Source organism: Podarcis vaucheri (genome assembly GCF_965113315.1).
Source record: "Podarcis vaucheri genome assembly, chromosome: 13".
NCBI classification, from domain to species: Eukaryota; Metazoa; Chordata; class Lepidosauria; order Squamata; family Lacertidae; genus Podarcis; species Podarcis vaucheri.
Window position 1 is genome coordinate 3372871 of NC_138751.1, and position 18560 is coordinate 3391430.

The 18560-nt window shown below is 50.0% G+C and overlaps 2 protein-coding genes and 1 long non-coding RNA gene across 3 annotated transcripts in view; 1 reads left to right on the forward strand and 2 right to left on the reverse strand.

The window, feature by feature from the left end:
- LOC309518142 overlaps positions 1 to 18560 on the reverse strand; it is a 169915-nt gene that overhangs the window by 149952 nt on the left and 1403 nt on the right. The window lies entirely within an intron of this gene.
- Positions 1 to 18560, forward strand: part of LOC309518103 (thialysine N-epsilon-acetyltransferase-like) — a 195170-nt gene that overhangs the window by 125322 nt on the left and 51288 nt on the right. The gene's annotated exons all lie outside the window — the stretch shown is intronic.
- LOC309518036 (uncharacterized protein) lies at positions 1752 to 9000 on the reverse strand. The gene is made up of 3 exons (XM_082197824.1): positions 8764 to 9000; positions 6295 to 6352; positions 1752 to 2711 (listed from the first exon to the last, which is right to left on the reverse strand). Exons 1-3 carry the CDS (start codon positions 8887 to 8889, stop codon positions 1867 to 1869), a joined length of 1029 nt encoding a protein of 342 aa, XP_082053950.1. The 5' UTR covers positions 8890 to 9000; the 3' UTR covers positions 1752 to 1866.

Here is an 18560-nt window from a genome sequence, read left to right on the forward strand (position 1 = left end):
GCATCCCCAGGTGAGGTTACTTGGCTGCCTGAAAACTGCCTTGTAGCTACAGCAGTACTACAGTAGTACCTTGGTTTTCGAACATAATCTGTTCCAGAAGTCCGTTTGAGTTCTGAAACGTTCAGAAACCGAGGCGCAAAGGGGGGTCTGAAAATTTAATAGAGAAAATTGAGAAAAATAACATATACACTCAGCGGAAGCCGTTCGACTTCCGAGGCACGTTTGAAACTGGAAGTATTTACTTCCGGGTATACGGCGTTTGAAAACCGAAACGTTCATCAACGAAGACTTTCGAAAACCAATGTACCACTGTACTTTAAGCCTTTCCCCACTCAAAACCCACATACCTGTACTGAGATATATACCTCTCCCATGTTATAGGAATTCTAAGGTCTCAAAAATCGAACAAATGTCAATCATTGCACAAAGAAAACACACATACGTAAATATATTGTAATAAAAAAATTAAGGTCTTATATATATATGTGGCCCACGTGTCTGGAGCAGCACAGGAAGACCGCCCTGAAACCATTTTGACTCCCAAACTGACCAAATGTTTTCTCTGCAAGGAGGGAGGGGGTGAGGGGACCTTCCCATCGTCTCAGGAATTGGGAAATCACCATCTCAGAGGAATGGCCAGACTACAGTACCAGGAAAGGCAAGCAGATAAGGCATTATCAGATAACCTGCCAGACAGGAGATAAACAATGCACTCAGATTTCTGTTGTAGACCGCCTTTTCTGTGATGTAAATATGATGTTTGTGGGGGGTGGTCTTGGGTTACACCCCTTCTGTGATGTATGTATGATGTATGGAGGGGTGGTCTTGAGCTCCAGGGAAGGCAATTTAAAATGTGTATACAGTGGTACCTCGGGTTAAGTACTTAATTGGTTCCAGAGGTCCGTACTTAACCTGAAACTGTTCTTAACTTGAAGCACCACAATTGGGCCTCCTGCTGCCACTGCACCGCCGGAGCACAATTTCTGTTCTCATCCTGAAGCAAAGTTCTTAACCTGAAGCACTATTTCTGGTTCCAGTTACAGATAGGTAGCCGTGTTGGTCTGCCATAGTCAAAATAAAAAAATTCCTTCCAGTAGCACCTTAAAGACCAACTAAGTTAGTTCTTGGTATGAGCTTTTGTGTGCATGCACACTTCTTCAGATACACAGATACTTCAGATAGTGTGTATCTGAAGAAGTGTGCATGCACACGAAAGCTCATACCAAGAACTAACTTAGTTGGTCTTTAAGGTGCTACTGGAAGGAATTTTTTTATTTTCACTATTTCTGGGTTAGCGGAGTCTGTAACCTGAACCGTATGTAACCTGAAGCGTATATAACCCGAGGTACCACTGTATAAGGGTGGGCACACCTTGGTTCTGTGTCCTCCTCCTTTCCTGCGTGTGAAGGAAGCACCCTGTTGCAACAGATTAATAAAGATCAGGCTTACTAGCCGCTTTGATTCTCAATATTCTCTGGTTGGCCTCTGTTATTTTCTCCGACCGATACGGAACCCACTTAAGGACTCTGTATGGGCTCTTGGAGACCCCATAAGGAAAGAAGGGCAGGTTTTGTTTACAACACTGTATTCATTAGGCCTGCCCCCCTGCCCAGATCCTGTTTCTTCAAATTAAGAGCTAATTTCACGTGATTCATTGCTGCTTTGCTCCTGTGAGGGCACCTAAATGCAAACCAAGCCTAAACGCAAGCCAGAATTGCTGCGCAACACACAACGCTTTCGCAGAATGGACGTGCGGTCGATGGTTTTGCTTTTTATTTCCTTTCCCAACCCAAAGGTGACTGAGGCCGGGGCGGCTAGATCCTTGTCCTCCTCTCTTGCCGGTTCCCATTTCGGATGGGGCCCCTGCTACTGTTTCACTGGGCGGTACACCCAGTCCGAGACGGCGGCCGGCTCAGGCCAGGAATACCGCGGTTTGGCGCTGGGGGTCTCCGGCGGCGCCGTCCCTGGCAAAGGCCCGCCGCCGATGCTGTGGAACCGGGGCGCTGCCGGTGGTGACAGCGGGCTGTTGAGCAGCTGCTCTGGTTCGACGCGCGATTTCCGCCGGGAGGATTCCCGAGGCTCATACTCGACCGGCTGCTCTTCCGGCGTGGTCACGATGGTCCCTCGCCGCCGGTAGCCTCTCTCGGGGCTGCCCGACCGGCTCGCCGGCGGCGTTTGGGGGTGCACTGGATAGATGTAGACTTTGGTAGGCCTGCGGCCCGTCGTCCCGGGGTATTCGGCCTCCGGCGCGGAGCGGTACTGGTTATCGTTCGCCGGCAACCTCGAGAAGTAATCGGGGTTTACCGCCATGTTGTTCCGGTGATCGTTGCTGCTGCCCGAGGCCAGCATTGGGTCGGAGGAGCCGCAGGCGACGTCCCGGCAGCGGGTGACAGGGGAGGGCGCTGAGGACGTGCGCGGGCGCTGCCGGGGGTCGCAGTCGCAGATGCAGCACCGCAGAGCGTGGCATGGCAGGTAATCAGGGCAGGGGCGCCGGCCAAGGCGCTGGTGCTCTCTGCAAGGAAAAGGTTCGTTCTGTAAGTTCATGGTGACCTTCAGCGGCTCTAGGGTGCAGTGGAGGCAGCGGCGGTGCGGCGAAGAGCTTTCTCGCCGGCGTCGGCGAGGGAGGGTCTGGTCGGACCACTGCGCCGCCAGCCGCCGGGATTGGGTTCTCCTCGTCTTGGGGGTGGCGCACGTCTTTGACGTCTCAGGTTCTGGGAAGAGAAAGCAAAGGGGCCGCAGCGGCAAAGATTGAACTCTCTTAAAATGTTGCATTCAAATAATGGCAAGCAACTGTCCTGCTGTTTTAATGGGCTTGTTTATCATATACTATGGGTAGGCAAACTAAGGCCCGGGGGCCAGATCCAGCCCAATTGCCTTCTCAATTCGGCCCGCGGACAGTACAGGAACCAGCGGTCCAGGAACCATGTGTGCTTTTATTTCAAATGCATCTCTGGGTTATTTGTGGGGCATAGGAATTCGTTCATATTTTCCCCCCAAAATATAGTCCGGCCCCCCACGAGGCCTGTGGGACAGTGGACCGGCCCACGGCTGAAAAAGGTTGCTGACCCCTGTCCTATACAGTGGATCCTTGGTTCTCGAACGGCTTAGTTGACGAACAAATCGGCTCCCAAACAGCGAAACCCAGAAGTGAGTGCTCCGGTTTCCAAATGTCTTTCGGAAGCCGGACGTCCGATGTGGCTGTCGGCTATTGTTTCCGGGGCGCCTGCACCAACCGGAAGCCGCGCCTTGGTTTTCGAACATTTCGGAAGTCAAACGGACTTCCGGGACGGATTAAGTTCGAGAACCAAGGTTCCACTGTATTTGAATCAGGGGTGTTTTGACTCTCGTGCGCTGGAGGTTTTTGAGCAGAGGGTAGCCAATTGCCTGTCAGGGATTCTTTAACTGCGATTCGTGTGCTAAAGGGGACTGGACTGGATTAAAGGGGGCTGGACTAGATGACCCCGTGGGTCCCTTCCAACTCTGCAAACCTATAGGTTTATGACCTCAGAAGTTGGACTGTCCTTCATTTCAGGTTTTTAAACAGAGGTGGGCTCTCAAATTTCAGCAGCAACCGTGCAACACTAAAATTTTGCACTGCCCGTCCCTCGAATCTCCGATCTACAGCACGGTTGTGGTGCCCCCTGAAGCTTGGTGCCCTGTACAGCCAAAATTTGTCCCTCTTAAACCGCCTCTGGCTACTTTCCTAGCGATTCTTCACCTGTGATTCCTGCACTTCAGGGGGATGGACTAGATGACCGCTTGGGAACCTATTCCGACTCTTAAGATTCTACGAATGTAGCAATGTATTCCCATTGCGAGTACCTGTACTTTATGATCAGTTACATTATTGATGTTTCTTCGTTGCTGTTTTTTATCTGAAACAGCCTTGGCCTCCCTTCTTAAAACTTTTTTTTACTTCAGTAAGACTTATGTGCCGCTCGGTTGTGAAGAACGGACAAACCTCGAAGCGTTTTACGAAAACTCAGAGCAAACCGTTAACATTACCGATTAGAAAACAGATATCCGAAAGATGGGTTAGACTAAACGGTAGCTAAAATAAATAAATTGAGGACTTTTAGCCTCTCGGTGTCTGCGTAGACCGGCCTGATCAAAAATGTTTTGCCGCTAAAAGGAGTACAGCGATGGTTCCTGACTAAGGTCAAGTGGCGGGGAGTTCCAAAGTGTACTTAAAGATCAATTTCTGACAAGTGCGGAAACTCTTCAGTAATATCACGGCTAGCGACAATAATCTTTCAAAATGGCAACAAAAGGACCATTGGGTTCCAGTGCAGCAAACAAAAGATTTGGGGGGGGGAGGGAAGTATGGGGTTCCTCAGGGTTTAATCTTATCCCCATTGCTATTCAACATCTACATGTCTGGGATAAGGCTCGGTCGGTAGAACAAGAGACTCGAAAATTCAGGGTTGTGGGTTCGAGTCTCACACAGGGCATGTGGGATACTCTCACCGGGGAGACTCACCTGATGCCTCCATTATACACCTTTAGGCACCAGGCAAAAACTTTCCTCTCAGACCGGATGACATTCCATGCCCTTTTTTTGGGGGGGGGGTGTTATTGATTTGTTTCTGTTCGTATTTTTATTATTTCGTGGTTTTGATATTGCAAGTTTGGATGAAGTTTGGAGTACAAATTTCATGTTATAAGAATTCTAAGGTCTCAGATATAAATTGAATGTTCGCAAATGTACAAGGTAAACGCATACATAAGTATATAAACCATGTGTCTGAGATAGTAAAGGTAAAGCGACCCCTGACCATTAGGTCCAGTTGTGGCCGACTCTGGGGTTGCGGTGCTCATCTCGCTTTACTGGCCAAGGGAGCCAGCGTACAGCTTCCGGGTCATTGTGCAGCATGACTGAGCCGCTTCTGGCGAACCAGAGCAGCACACGGAAACGCTGTTTACCTTCCTGCCAGAGTGGTACCTATTTATCTACTTGCACTTTGACGTGCTTTCGAACTGCTAGGTGGGCAGGAGCAGGGACCGAGCAACGGGAGCTCACCCTGTCGCGGGGATTCGAACCTCCGACCTTCTGATCGGCAAGCCCTAGGCTCAGTGGTTTAACCCACAGCGCCACCTGGAGAGCAATCCTGAAGCCACTTTGACTCTCTCAATGACCTCAGATATTCCTCTGCAGTAAGCGAGGAAAATGGGGAAAACCATTTTCAGTATAGCATCTAGATCAAGGGAAGTAATAGTGCCACTGTATTCTGCTCTGGTCAGACCACACCTGGAGTACTGTGTCCAGTTCTGGGCACCACAGTTCTGGGCACCACAATTCAAGAAGGACACTGACAAACTGGAACGTGTCCAGAGGAGGGCAACCAAAATGGTCAAAGGCCTGGAAACGATGCCTTATGAGGAACGGCTAAGGGAGCTGGGCATGTTTAGCCTGGAGAAGAGGAGGTTAAGGGGTGATATGATAGCCATGTTCAAATATATAAAAGGATGTCACATAGAGGAGGGAGAAAGGTTGTTTTCTGCTGCTCCAGAGAAGCGGACACGGAGCAATGGATCCAAACTACAAGAAAGAAGATTCCACCTAAACATTCGGAAGAACTTCCTGACAGTAAGAGCTGTTCGACAGTGGAATTTGCTGCCAAGGAGTGTGGTGGAGTCTCCTACTTTGGAGGTCTTTAAGCAGAGGCTTGACAACCATATGTCAGGAGTGCTCTGATGGTGTTTCCTGCTTGGCAGGGGGTTGGACTCGATGGCCCTTGTGGTCTCTTCCAACTCTATGATTCTATGATTCTATGATTCTATGATTCTTTTCGCTTGCAAATCCTGTCTTAAGGGTCCGTTTGTGTAGGAATAGGGTGAGCCTGCGACCTGGACTCAGGAACTAAAGTATTAACCATCACAAAAGAATGGCCAGGCTGCCCAGGTAAAGCAATCAGGGACCATTATCAGGTACCCTGGCAGACAGGATTTCCGCTGTAGACCGCCTCCTTCTGTGATGTATGCATGATGTTTTGGGCTACAGGGTGGGCAATTTCAAGAGTCTATATAAGGGCTTTTGCACCATTATTCTGGGTCCCTCCTGCCTCCTGTGTGTGGTGAGTGGAGACCCTATTGCAACAGTTCAATAAAGATTAGGCTTACTTTGCTTCTCAATATTCTCTGCTTGGCCTCTGTTATTTTCTCCTACCGATAGGGAACCCACTTAAGGACTCTATACGGACTCTTAGAGACCCCATAAGGGAAAAGGAGCAGGTTTTTTTTTCTTATAACATTCATAAATGAGAATAAAACATCCCCATAAAGGCATAAACTCACCCTTTGCGCAGATCGTTCCAATCAGTGTCCCAAGCAGGCAGCAGAAATAATAGCAGGCCTGGAGGGAGAAGAGGAAGGTGGAGGGTTATAGGGGGCCAAGTCAGATGGCTGGTGGCCCCTGGGACTCAGCTGAGGCCTCTGGCCTGGCCTTGCAGCTCCCATATCCTGAATCCAGCCGCCAGGTCCATGTAGCCCCATACAGCCAACTCTGACTGGCAGAGGCTCTCCAAGGCTGCTTCCCAGCAGCAGCAGCAGCAGCCTGTTCTTTTCAAACACGGCCCGGGTTTGGCGCATCTAAGCAGGGTGCTGCGGAAGGATCCGTCCAAAAGGGATGCCTTCTAGTCCAGCGTCCTGGTCTCAAAGTGGCCTGGGGAGGGAACACGCAAGCAGGATTCGAACACAACTCTCCCTCCGAGCCAGAGGCCTGCTAAGATAGTTGCTAAGAAAAACAAGATCTGGATGATGAGAGCTTGGTTTGAATTAGAGAATGAAGAATGGAGGGATCTCCCTATGGGGAGATCTGAAGACCTATGGATTACAAATTTGATCAAGGCGAAAGTTGGAGCTGTTGGGACATTTGAGACATTTGGCTTTAAAAGCAACAAGAAACAAGACTTGGGCTCCATTTTTGAACATGGAGGTCTGGTTGGAAGAAACATAGACCCTATTGGGACAGAGCTTCTCCGAGATATAAAGGACTACCAAAAAAAACAGCAGAGAGGGACTGAAAGAGATTTGAGGGCCTCGGACGTGAGATCTCCAGGCTGATAGTTGATGGACTGATGGACATTTTTTGGGGATCGAAACCGGGAAAGGGGGGGGTGAGAGCTTTGGAATCCAAAGGGTGTATAATTATATGTTGTTGTTTTTTGTTATTTTGTTTTGCAATTAATATAAAAATTGGGAAATTTGTGGAAGGGAATTTGGGTCGACCTTAGAAAAGGGTGTGAAGAACGAGTATTGTTGTTTAAATTGAGGTCTATAAGTTAAAATTGGTTAATTAAGATGAATTAAGTATAATAATAAGGTAAAAGCTGGGGACAAGAACTTGCTGAACTAACTATTGGAATTGGAATACAAGAAGGGGGCGTGTGGGGAAGTCAGGGAAAGATGTTAAGAAAACATGGGTTTGAAACTATACTTGTTATGTTTATATAATTTGTGAAAATTCAATAAATATTATTATATATAAAAAAGAACACAACTCTCCCTCCTGCACTGTTCAGAAGCATCGCGCCTCCAACCGTGGTGGCCGCAGCCAATATTATTTTATGGATGTTTTGTTATGTTACGGGGAAAGTGGAAGGGGGTGAGAGCAGGGGCGTACGAAGGGGGGGTGTTGTGGGGGCGGTCCGACCCGGGTGCCACCCCAGAGTGGGGTGACAAAATCCCCCCTGGGCGGATCGCACCGCCCCAATGCGCCGGGTTCAGGAGCAGCTAGCTCCACCACTGGAGGTAAAGACAACACTACGAGGCAAAGACAACAAGACTCCACATGGAGCGATTCACTGATAAATGCATCTATGTACTGGCTCAATGGGGAAACTTTAGAAATTCATAAGAAATCACTTGCCGTGAAAGAAGAACGGCAGACGAAATTAACGGACTATGCAGAATTGCACAAAAAAGGATTCGAAACCTTGTGTTGTGTAGGTTCCTCTGATGTAAGTAATGGACCCCGCCTGCTAACCTGCTCCCTAAAATATCACTGGTTTGCTCATTTCTATATATAGGGTGCCTATATATGGCTTGAGATACCTACGAGGTCCATAAATGACCATATATTCAACACACACAAAAACAGTGACAATTTGTTGTTGAAAAAGGATAGCTGGACATATAAAGGGCACTAGTTAGCTTAAAGGTAAAGGGACCCCTGACCATTAGGTCCAGTCGTGGCCGACTCTGGGGTTGCGGTGCTCATCTCGCTTTATTGGCTGAGGGAGCCGGCGTACAGCTTCCAGGTCATGTGGCCAGAATGACTAAGCCGCTTCTGGCGAACTAGAGCAGCGCACGGAAACGCCGTTTACCTTCCCGCCAGAGCGGTACCTATTTATCTACTTGCACTTTGACGTGCTTTCGAACTGCTAGGTTGGCAGGAGCAGGGACTGAGCAACGGGAGCTCACCCTGTTGCGGGGATTCGAACCGCTGACCTTCTGATCGGCAAGTCCTAGGCTCTGTCGTTTAACCCACAGCCCCACCTGCGTCCCTTTCAGTAATGGAATAGGGCGTCCCTGTTTTCATCAGATAACTGCGAGAGAGTATGGAACAGGATGCTGGCCTCGACGGGCTTCATCCTGCAGGTACTTCCGATTTGTAGGGAAGAGTGCTGACTCTCAGAGGCAGAGCATCCCAGCGCCACTGGAATTGTGGCTCCACAAAGACCTCCAGTCCCCTTGCTCGCCAGCGCTTCAGGGGCCTGATCCAGGCCCGCCCTCCCCGCAAATGCACGCCAGTGGCCCCCTCACCGCTGCGGCCAACTTCAGCGCCAGATGGACCAGGATGATCAAAGCGACCAGGATGGCGATGGTTTCGTGGAGCTCTAGGCAGCATCCCTCGGGGGACGGGTGGCAGTGGAAGCTGGACTCCCCCATGGGAGAGGCGACTGGGCCAGCAGCTGACTGGCTGAGCCCCACATCCCCACCGGCCTCCACGCCCAGGGCCACAGGGCAGGACAGCTGTCCAGCCGGCAGGAGCTAATGGCCGGCCGGCCGGCCGGGGAGGCTGAGGGGAAAGGAGGTTTGTGATGCAGTTGCCCTGGCAGCCGGGAGGGGGATTGTGACGCGGTGGGGGGTGGGGGGGCAGGAGGCAAATGGGCCTCTGTGGGGAGGTGGTCCCTCTATAGAGATCATGGAGGGCAGCCCTGGAGGAGGGATGCAAGTGTGATAGGAATTTTGAGGTCTTAGATACAGTGGTGCCCCGCAAGACGAATGCCTCGCAAGACGGAAAACTCGCTAGACGAAAGAGTTTTCCGTTTTGGAGGTGCTTCGCAAAACGAATTTCCTATGGGCTTTCTTCGCAAGACGACAATGTCTTGCGAGTTCCTGCTGGTTTTTTTCCCTTCCCCCCCTTTTTCTAAGCCGCTAAGCCGCTTATCAGCTGATCCGATCAGCAGATAAGCCGCTAAAAGCCGCTAATAGCGCTAATCCGCTAATCCTTCAATGGGCTTGCTTCGCAAGACGAAAAAACCGCTAGACGAAGAGAATCACAGAACGGATTCTTTTCGTCTTGCGAGGCACCACTGTATATGTTAAATGTTCATCAATGTACCAGCCAAGCACGTACATAGATCAGCACAGGACAACCGACCAGGAACCGTTTTGATTCCCAAACTGAGCAAATGTTTTCTCTGCAAGGTCAAAGGAAACTGGAAAAGCCTCCCCATTGTCTTTTCCTTCACAAATCCTGTCTTAAGGGCACATTTAAGATATGAATTGGTTGTGAGCCTGTGACCTGGCCCAGGAACTGCAGTATTTCCCCCTCTATAAGACGCACCAGACCACAAGACGCACCTAGTTTTTGGAGGAGGAAAACAAGAAAAAAATTATTTTGAATCCCAGAAGCCAGAACAGCGAGAGGGATTGCTGCGCAGCGAAAGCAGCGATCCCTCTTGCTGTTCTGGCTTCTGGGATAGCTGCGCAAAATACGGCAAAAAATACGGTAAGTATTTATCATTGCAAAAGACTGGCCCTCTTTGAAAAAAGTTTGGACGCTGTTAAGTTGTGGGTGAACATCTCAGACGACACAGCGATTCTTCAAACAGCTCTTGTTTATTCACAGGCCAGGACAGAACTGAACTGAAGGGTTCAGCCGGCCTGCTTATATAAAGCTCCAGTACCACGCAACTGCAACAACTTTCTGTAACTATCCAATCACTGAACGTCACTCTCAATCCCTTATTTGCATATGTGGACCTGAGTGAAAACTATCTACAGTATCCCCCTGCTGGCCCAGGGTGAGAACTTCAGTACAGTGGTGCCCCGCAAGACGAATGCCTCGCAAGACGGAAAACTCGCTAGACGAAAGAGTTTTCCGTTTTGGAGGTGCTTCGCAAAACGAATCTCCTATGGGCTTGCTTCACAAGACGAAAATGTCTTGCGAGTTCCTGCGGGTTTTTCCCCCTTCCCCCTTTTTCTAAGCCGCTTATCAGCTGATCCGATAAGCCGATAAGCCGCTAAAAGCCGCTAATAGCGCTAATAGCGCTAATCTGCTAATCCGTCAATGGGCTTGCTTCGCAAGACGAAAAAACCGCTAGACGAAGAGAATCACTGAACGGATTCTTTTCGTCTTGCGAAGCACCACTGTACATAACACACACCACTGCCTTATGGAGTACCCAAGAGCCCGTACAGAGTCCTTAAGTAGGTTCTCTAGCAGTAGGAGGAAATAACAGAGGCCAACCAGAGAATATTGAGAAGCAAATCAGCTAGTGTTATAAGAATTTTAAGGTCTTAGAAGTGGCTTTGTCGTGGCCTAAGGGAGCAGGCGTACAGCTTCTGGGTCACGTGGCCAGCAGGACTAAGCTGCTTCTGGTGAACCAGAGCAGCGCACGGAACCGCCGTTTACCTTCCCGCCGGAGTGGTACCTATTTATCTACTTGCACTTTGAGGTGCTTTCGAACTGCTAGGTTGGCAGGAGCAGGGACCGAGCAACGGGAGCTCACCCCGTCACGGGGATTCGAACCTCCGACCTTCTGATCGGCAAGTCCTAGGCTCAATGGCTATTGTGGCTTTCGGACTCAGATGGTGGGAATTCTCGTGCTGGCCCGAAATACACGACCTTTACCACCAGATGGCACCAGGTAGCTATGGAATAACCCTTATCTGTGTCTGGGCTCCTTCATGCTTTTAACCCATGAGATTTTTGCCTGTTTCACAGAACACAAACTGGCCACCCGATCGGATGCCTCCAGCACATCCTGCTCTACCCACTAGACGTCACTTCTATTCCTGCTGGGCTGGAAGTCATTCCTCCTTTCCCTCCCTCTGGCTCTGCTCCCTCCCATGAGGACCTGGGTTCGAATGTGGGTTGAATCTGAGCTCAGGCACGGTTTTGGGACTGAATGAGCCTCGGCGGATGATGACCTCTCTCAAGAACGGGACTTCTGTGTCTTGATTTCTTGGCAGCTTCTGCTGATTCCTGAATAATATTAGCAACAATAATTTGTATAGTAGGGACGCGGGCGGCGCTGTGGGTTAAACCACAGAGCCTAGGACTTGCCGATCAGAAGGTCGACGGTTCGAATCCCCGAGACGGGGTGAGCTCCCGTTGCTCGGTCCCCAAGGCCTCGTTGGACAGCCACTTTGCTTTCTTGCATTTCCTTTTCATTGGGATGGTTTTAGTTGCTGCCTCCTGTATAATGTTACGAGCCTCCACCCATAGTTCTTCAGGCACTCTGTCCACCAAATCTAAATCCTTAAACCTGTTCCTCACTTCCACTGTGTGTTCATAAGGGATTTGACTTAGATTGTATCTTACCGGCCCAGTGGTTTTTCCTACTTTCTTCACTTGTTTTTATACGCAACAACAGCGGCAAGAGTATTGTTGGCCCAGAAATGGAAGCAAGAAGACGAAAGAAGAATTGCAGACAAAAATAATGGACTACACAGAATCGGACAAAATGACAGGAAGGATTCGAAACCCGCGGGACCAGAGATTCACAGAAGATTGGAAGAAATACACGAACTGTTTGAAGGGCAACTGTAATCCACAAATTACGCTAGTAGGACTACAAGAAGTTTTGCAAGGAGAAATATATGAAATATTGCAAAGAAGAGAGACATTAGTTATAATATTTAAATGTAATAGTGAAAGTAAGAAATGTAAATTAAGTGATAAGGTTGGAAAATTTTCAGATGTGATTGATGGAAATAAAAAACAAATTACGCAAGTAGGACTACAAGAAGTTTTGCAAGGAGAAATATATGAAATATTGCAAAGAAGAAAGACGTTAGTTATAATATTTAAATGTAATAGTGAAAGTAAGAAATGTAAATTAAGTGATAAAGTTGGAAAACTTTCAGATGTGATTGATGGAAATAAAAAAAAGTGTATAAGATATAAAAGTATGTTTAATAATTGTTGAAAATGTTAGGTTAGAAAACTAATAAAAAATATATTTTTTTTAAAAAAGATATTCTGACTCTTAGGCTCTTTGTATCGAACCTTCCAGTCCCATGGCAGCGTCAGCGGCGCCCGGGGAAAAAGGACCCAAGTCTACAATTCTGTGATTTTGTGAAAATCTCTCTCTCTCTCTCTCTCTCTCTCTCTCTCTCTCTCTCTCTCTCACACACACACACACAAACAAACAACTGACAAATATAGCAGATCCCCCCCCCTGCTTTTTCTCACAGCAAACAATAAAATGTGTCTCATGACCCGCATGACAGTGGGAGAGAATTCGCGTGAACAGGCAGGCAGGCAAGTGAGCACATGCCGGGATCATCCGCCACACCTTCAAGAACCCAAAATTTGCACCAGACCCAGAACAAGAAATAAACAAGAAATATCCTCAGTGGAGCAAGCCCGAGAACGAAAAACACTGTTGGAGTGGGGGGATTTGCAGAGTGTAATCTAAAGCGATTCTAGGCTGAAATCTAATATCTTGATCAAGGGAAGTCATAGTCCTTCTCTATCTTGCCCTGGTCAGACCACACCTCAAGCTTACGAGCTGCTTTGCTTCTCAATATTCTCTGGTTGGCCTCTGTTATTTTCTACTACCGATAGGGAACCCACCTAAGGACACTATATGGGCTCTTGGAGACCCCATAAGGGAAAAGGGGCAGTTTTTCTTATAACATTTCTTTAGCTGCTTTGTTGAACTCGATGAGTTTTGGGTTCAGTTCTATCCTCAAAGATTTAGGCTCCAACCCTTAACCCTGGATACCAGGGAGTCTGGGAAGAAACTCCAGCAAAGTCAACGGGGCTTGCTTCTGAGTAGCTGTGTTAGGCTTGCACTGTGAAAGCGGGCGAGTGTTGGCGAGGAAATTGGGGCGGCTGTGTGTGTGTGTTTAACCGCAATAATTCTCCCCATCCTTTCTTGTCGAAGCAGGAGATCTGTTCCTCAACAGCACCCACACATAGGCAGACAGGACCGAGGAGGTGAAATGGGGAAAGGATCCGCCACGTGCCTGTTTTTCTCTCGCCTCCTTCGAAAGTGCTTCTGTCCGCAGAAGATCTCAGCCGAGCCGCTTAGTGGGCCGGACAAGTGAAAGCCGGGGACCAGAAGACCAGGTCTTGCAGCCACCCTACCTTGGAAGATTCAGGGCAGGCCAAAGGAAGCCCTTTTTCATGCATTGCGGACTGTGGAACTCCCTGCCACAGGACGGAGTGATGACGGCCACCAAGCTGGGTGGCTTTCAAAGAGGGCAGGACAAATTCATGGAGGGCTACCGATGGCTACTAGCCAGCATTGCTGGAAACCGCAGAGCGGTCTTGTATTCGAATCCTGACCTCTATCAGGACAGGAGGCTGGATGAATCCCGTTGGGAGAGGGGGAGAAAAACTTATTTAACCACTCTATCACTTTCAGAAAGCCTAGAGACTTAATAAGGAAGGAAGGAAGGAAGGAAGGAAGGAGAGAGGGAAGGAGAGAGGGAGGGAGGAAGGAAGGAAGGAAGGAGGAGGACGGAATGGGCCCTGGTGCAATTGCTGCAAAATTGCATTGTGGATAATCCTCGTCTGTCCCCCAGCCCCTGTAGGAACAGAATCTGACTTTGGGGCAATTCAGAGGAGCTATTCAAAGGGCAATTTATAGGCCACCCGTCGCCGTGGCTTCCCCCAGCTCCCGGATCAGGAAGGCGTTAACAGGCTGAGCCCACGAGAAAGAAGCTTTTAATTAACGTTGCTGCGGGGAAGCCTTGCCGAACGAAAGGGGGCTTACTCTGTGTGTGCAAAGATTAGAAGAGCATCCTGGCCGGCGGGCGGGATTTTAACTCTGCTTCACCGAGAGCTGCAGGAAAAAGCAATGCCTCAGCACTTGCGAGACGGCGTGTCCTGGAAGCCATCAGATCTGTATGTTGCTGAGGTGGGGATATAGCCAGACAGCGCTCAAATCTCATGCCAGAGAGCAAAAGGGGGGGGGGCAATGTTTTTCTCCATCCACTGAGGCCTGGACAAAATAAAATATTTCTATTCTATTCTATTCTATTCTATTCTATTCTATTCTATTCTATTCTATTCTATTCTATTCTTTCTCTGAGGACCTCCAGGTGCCACTTACAAGCTCCTCCCACCTCTCCATTCAACCCCCCCACCACCACAACAACCCTGCGAGGGAGTCCTTTGAGGTTGTATCCTGACAAGACAGAAGTACTGTTTCTGGGGAACAGGAGGCGGGCAGGTGTGGAGGACTCCCTGGTCCTGAATGGGGCAACTGTGCCCCTGAAGGACCAGGTGCGCAGCCTGGGAGTCATTCTGGACTCACCGCTGTCCATGGAGGCGCAGGTCAGTTCTGTGTCCAGGGCGGCCTCTCTACCAGCTCCATCTGGTACGCAGGATGAGACCCTCCCTGCCCACAGACTGTCTGGCCAGAGTGGTGCATGCTCTGGTTATCTCTCGCTTGGACTACTGCTATGCGCTCTGCGTGGGGCTACCTTTGAAGGTGACCCGGAAACTACAGTTAATCCAGAACGCGGCAGCTAGACTAGTGACTGGGAGCGGCCGCAGAGACCACATAACACTGGTCTTGAAAGGCTGACATTGGCTCCCAGGATGTTTATTTCCAAGCACAATTCAAAGTGTTGGTGCTGAGCTTGAAAGCCCTAAACGGCCTCAAAGGCCCAGTAGACCTGAAGGAGCGTCTCCACCTCCATCGTCCAGCCGGACACTGAGGTCCAGCTCTGAGGGGCTTCTGGCGGTTCCCTCCCTGCGAGAAGCCAAGTTACAGGGAACCAGGCAGAGGGCCTTCTCGGTGGTGGCGCCTGCCCTGTGAAACGTCCTCCCATCAGATATCAAAGAGAAAAATAACTACCAAACTTTTAGAAGACATCTAAAGGCGACCCTGTTTAGGGAAGCTTTTAATGTTTAATAGGTTATTGTATTTTGGTGTTTTGTTGGAAGCCACCCAGAGTGGCTGGGGAAACTTAGCCAGATGGACGGGGTATAAATAATAAATTATTATTATTATTATTATTATTATTATTATTATTATTATTCCCACTGTCAAACAGAGCCAAAGTTGTCCCCCGCCCTGCGCCGCTGCCTCCTTGGGCACTTGATAATTTGCTGGGCTTTGCATTGCAACTTAATAGGCTTCATGGCCTTCTTGGGTTGGTCTATAAGGCCTCACGGTGTCTCATTCAAGGACGCCTTTCTGTCCAAACTCCCCTTTCTCACTCGTGAGCTGGCGGGCGGCTTTCTATTTCCTTTCCTTTTCGCTTTGTCCTGAGAGAGTGAGTCAAAATAGGCGCTGCCGGGCCTGTGTGCGAATCTCGCCCTGCACCCTGGTTTGCGACAGGGTGTGATGGGGGTTTGGGGAAGCAGCGCTGCACAGGGTGGGGGTCGGATTTGGGCCGGGGTGGTGGTGACGGTAACATCTGCGCAGCTGGGTGTCAGCAGGATCCAAGATGTGAGAAACAGATGCTAATTATATCTACACAAACGCACAGGCACACCCATCGCACTGTAGCCTGCAGGCCAGGAGAACTGGGGCGAGCGAAGGAGAATTTGCTTCTCCAACGCGGGGAGGAGGAGGAGAAGGAGGAGGAATGTGGGGGCTGTTTTGCAGTCCTGTGGGTGGTTTGATGTAGGAGAGAGCGGTTAGGGGGCAAGCAGGCAGCCTGGGCTTCAAAAAAAGGGGTTACGGAGCCAAAGGGGGGTCGCCTAGGACGAGCAGAAGTGAGAGCTTGGCCAACTAAATCTGAAATATACTCAGAGTCGAGAGTGGATTTCATGCTCTTGGGTTAAACCACGGAGCCTAGGACTTGCCGATCAGAAGGTCGGCGGTTCGAATCCCCGCGACGGGGTGAGCTCCCGTTGCTCAGTCCCTGCTTCTGCCAACCTAGCAGTTCAAAAGCACGTCAAAGTGCAAGTAGATAAATAGGTACCGCTCCGGCGGGAAGGTAAACGGCGTTTCCGTGCGCTGCTCTGGTTCGCCAGAAGCGGCTCAGTCATGCTGGCCACATGACCCGGAAGCTGGACGCCGGCTCCCTCGGGCAATAAAGCGAGATGAGCGCCGCAACCCCAGAGTCGGTCACGACTGGACCTAATGGTCAGGGGTCCCTTTACCTATTCAGCTCATAGTGGTGAGGAGGAATGTCTGGTTTATATACATTATATACACAATGGGCCCCACGTGATTGGCTAATTCCGGGATTCACCTGTAGGCCAATCAGGTTGCGGATTCACTTCTACCTGGAGCTGGATTGGGTGGCTCCTATGGACCAATCAGACTGATGTATTCTGGATTCTGTTGTTCTAGGACCAATCAGACTGCTGCCTTTTGGATCCTACATAATCCTTCAGTATATATGTACTCAGTACATAACACAATCCTTCGCTGAAATAAAATTTTGAAAAACCCCTGGGCACATATGCTAAGGATACAGGTGGCACTGTGATCTAAACCACTGCCGATCAGAAGGTCGGCGGTTCGAATCCCCGCCACGGAGTGAGCTCCCGTTGCTTGGTCCCTGCTCCTGCCAACCTAGCAGTTCGAAAGCACACCAGTGCAAGTAGATAAATAGGTACGGCTCCAGCGGGAAGGTAAATGGTGTTTCCATGCACCCTGGTTTCTGTCACGGTGTTCCTTTGCGCAGAAGCGATTTAGTCATGTCAGCCGCATGACCCGGGAAGCTGTCTGTGGACAAACACCGGCTCCCTCGACCTGAAAGCGAGATGAGCACCGCAACCCCAGAGTCCCCTTTGACTGGACTTAACCATCCAGGGGTCCTTTCCCTTTTACAGGGGTGGTTGTGCTCCCGGAGGTGGTCATGGGATTACCTACAGGGGGCGCTAAGAGGCAGTTTTATTGTTGAAAGGCATTTCTGCCCCTCCCTTCCCCGCTTCCTCCCCAGAGCTGAAGAAAGCCGGTTTTGGGGCGCAGGCCTTATGGCTGAAGCCTCCACTGAGGAGAAAAGCAAGGAAGGTAATGAGGGGATGAGGCTCCCATCTTGCGATGGACATGATTCAGCCCGCAGGGAGAAGCTGCTGCTGATGCAAATGAGGCGCAAGTGAGTGGGGTAGAAATGCCAGCAAGGCTGAACTCCTGAGTAACGTATTTTTGCTCCACGCGCAGGCCACACCCTCATCGGGTACACCCTCTTCTCGTACACCTGTTAACACCTGGAGAGGAGTCCTTTACCTTTACGTAAGTATATGCACTGGGACGCGGGTGGCGCTGTGGGTTAAACCACAGAGCCTAGGACTTGCCGATCGGAAGGTTGGCGGTTTGAATCCCCGCGACGGGGTGAGCTCCCGTTGCTCAGTCCCTGCTCCTGCCCACCTAGCAGTCCAAAAGCACAAAGTGCAAGTAGATAAACAGGTACCGCTCCAGCGGGAAGGTAAACGGCGTTTCCGTGCGCTGCTCTGGTTCGCCAGAAGCGGCTTAGTCCTGCTGGCCACAAGACCCGGAAGCTGTACACCGGCTCTCTCGGCCAATAAAGCGAGATGAGCACCGCAACATCAGAGTCGTCCGCAAGTGGACCTAATGGACTTCCCGGCTTCCGAATGGGTTTGGTTTGGAGCATCTAACCAGGGCACTGCCGCAGGATCAGGCCATTAGGGTTGCCTTCTAGTCCAGCGGCCTGGGGAGGGAACCCGCAAGCAGGATTCGAATACGAGAGCCCTCTCCACTCCTGCAGAGTTTTGGTTCCAAAAAACCCGAGCGTCCTGATTTTGATCAGCAGGATGTTGGAGGGTAGGATCATAGAATCATAGAGTTGGAAGTAAAGATGAGCTAGTAAATGCCGTTTCATGGAATCCTACAGTCAAAAGGGAACCCAGGGGTCAGTGAAGGCGGTGAAGGTCCTGTGTGAGTGTCTGGAGGCGGTTGGAGGATGGATGGCGGCTAACGGATTGAGGTTGAATCCTGACAAGACAGAAGTGCTGTTTTTGGGGGACAGGAGGCGGGCGGGTCATTCTGGACTCACCACTGTCCATGGAGGCTCAGGTCCGTTCTGTGTCCAGGGCAGCTGTCTGTCAGCTCCATCTGATGCACAGGATGAGACCCTTCCCACCCGCGGACTGTCTCTCCAGAGTGGCGCATGCTCTGGTTATCTCCCGCTTGGACTACTGCAATGCGCTCTATGTGGGGCTACCTTTGAAG

Excerpts from the sequence above, each read along its gene's own strand:
- LOC309518036 (XM_082197824.1), bottom strand. The coding sequence starts at position 8,889 with ATGGGGGAGTCCAGCTTCCACTGCCACCCGTCCCCCGAGGGATGCTGC. Across the intron at positions 6,353-8,763 it reads CGCTGAAGTTGGCCGCAGCG|GCCTGCTATTATTTCTGCTG; the intron begins GTGAGGGGGCCA and ends TTCTCCCTCCAG. Across the intron at positions 2,712-6,294 it reads TGGAACGATCTGCGCAAAGG|AACCTGAGACGTCAAAGACG; the intron begins GTGAGTTTATGC and ends TTCTCTTCCCAG.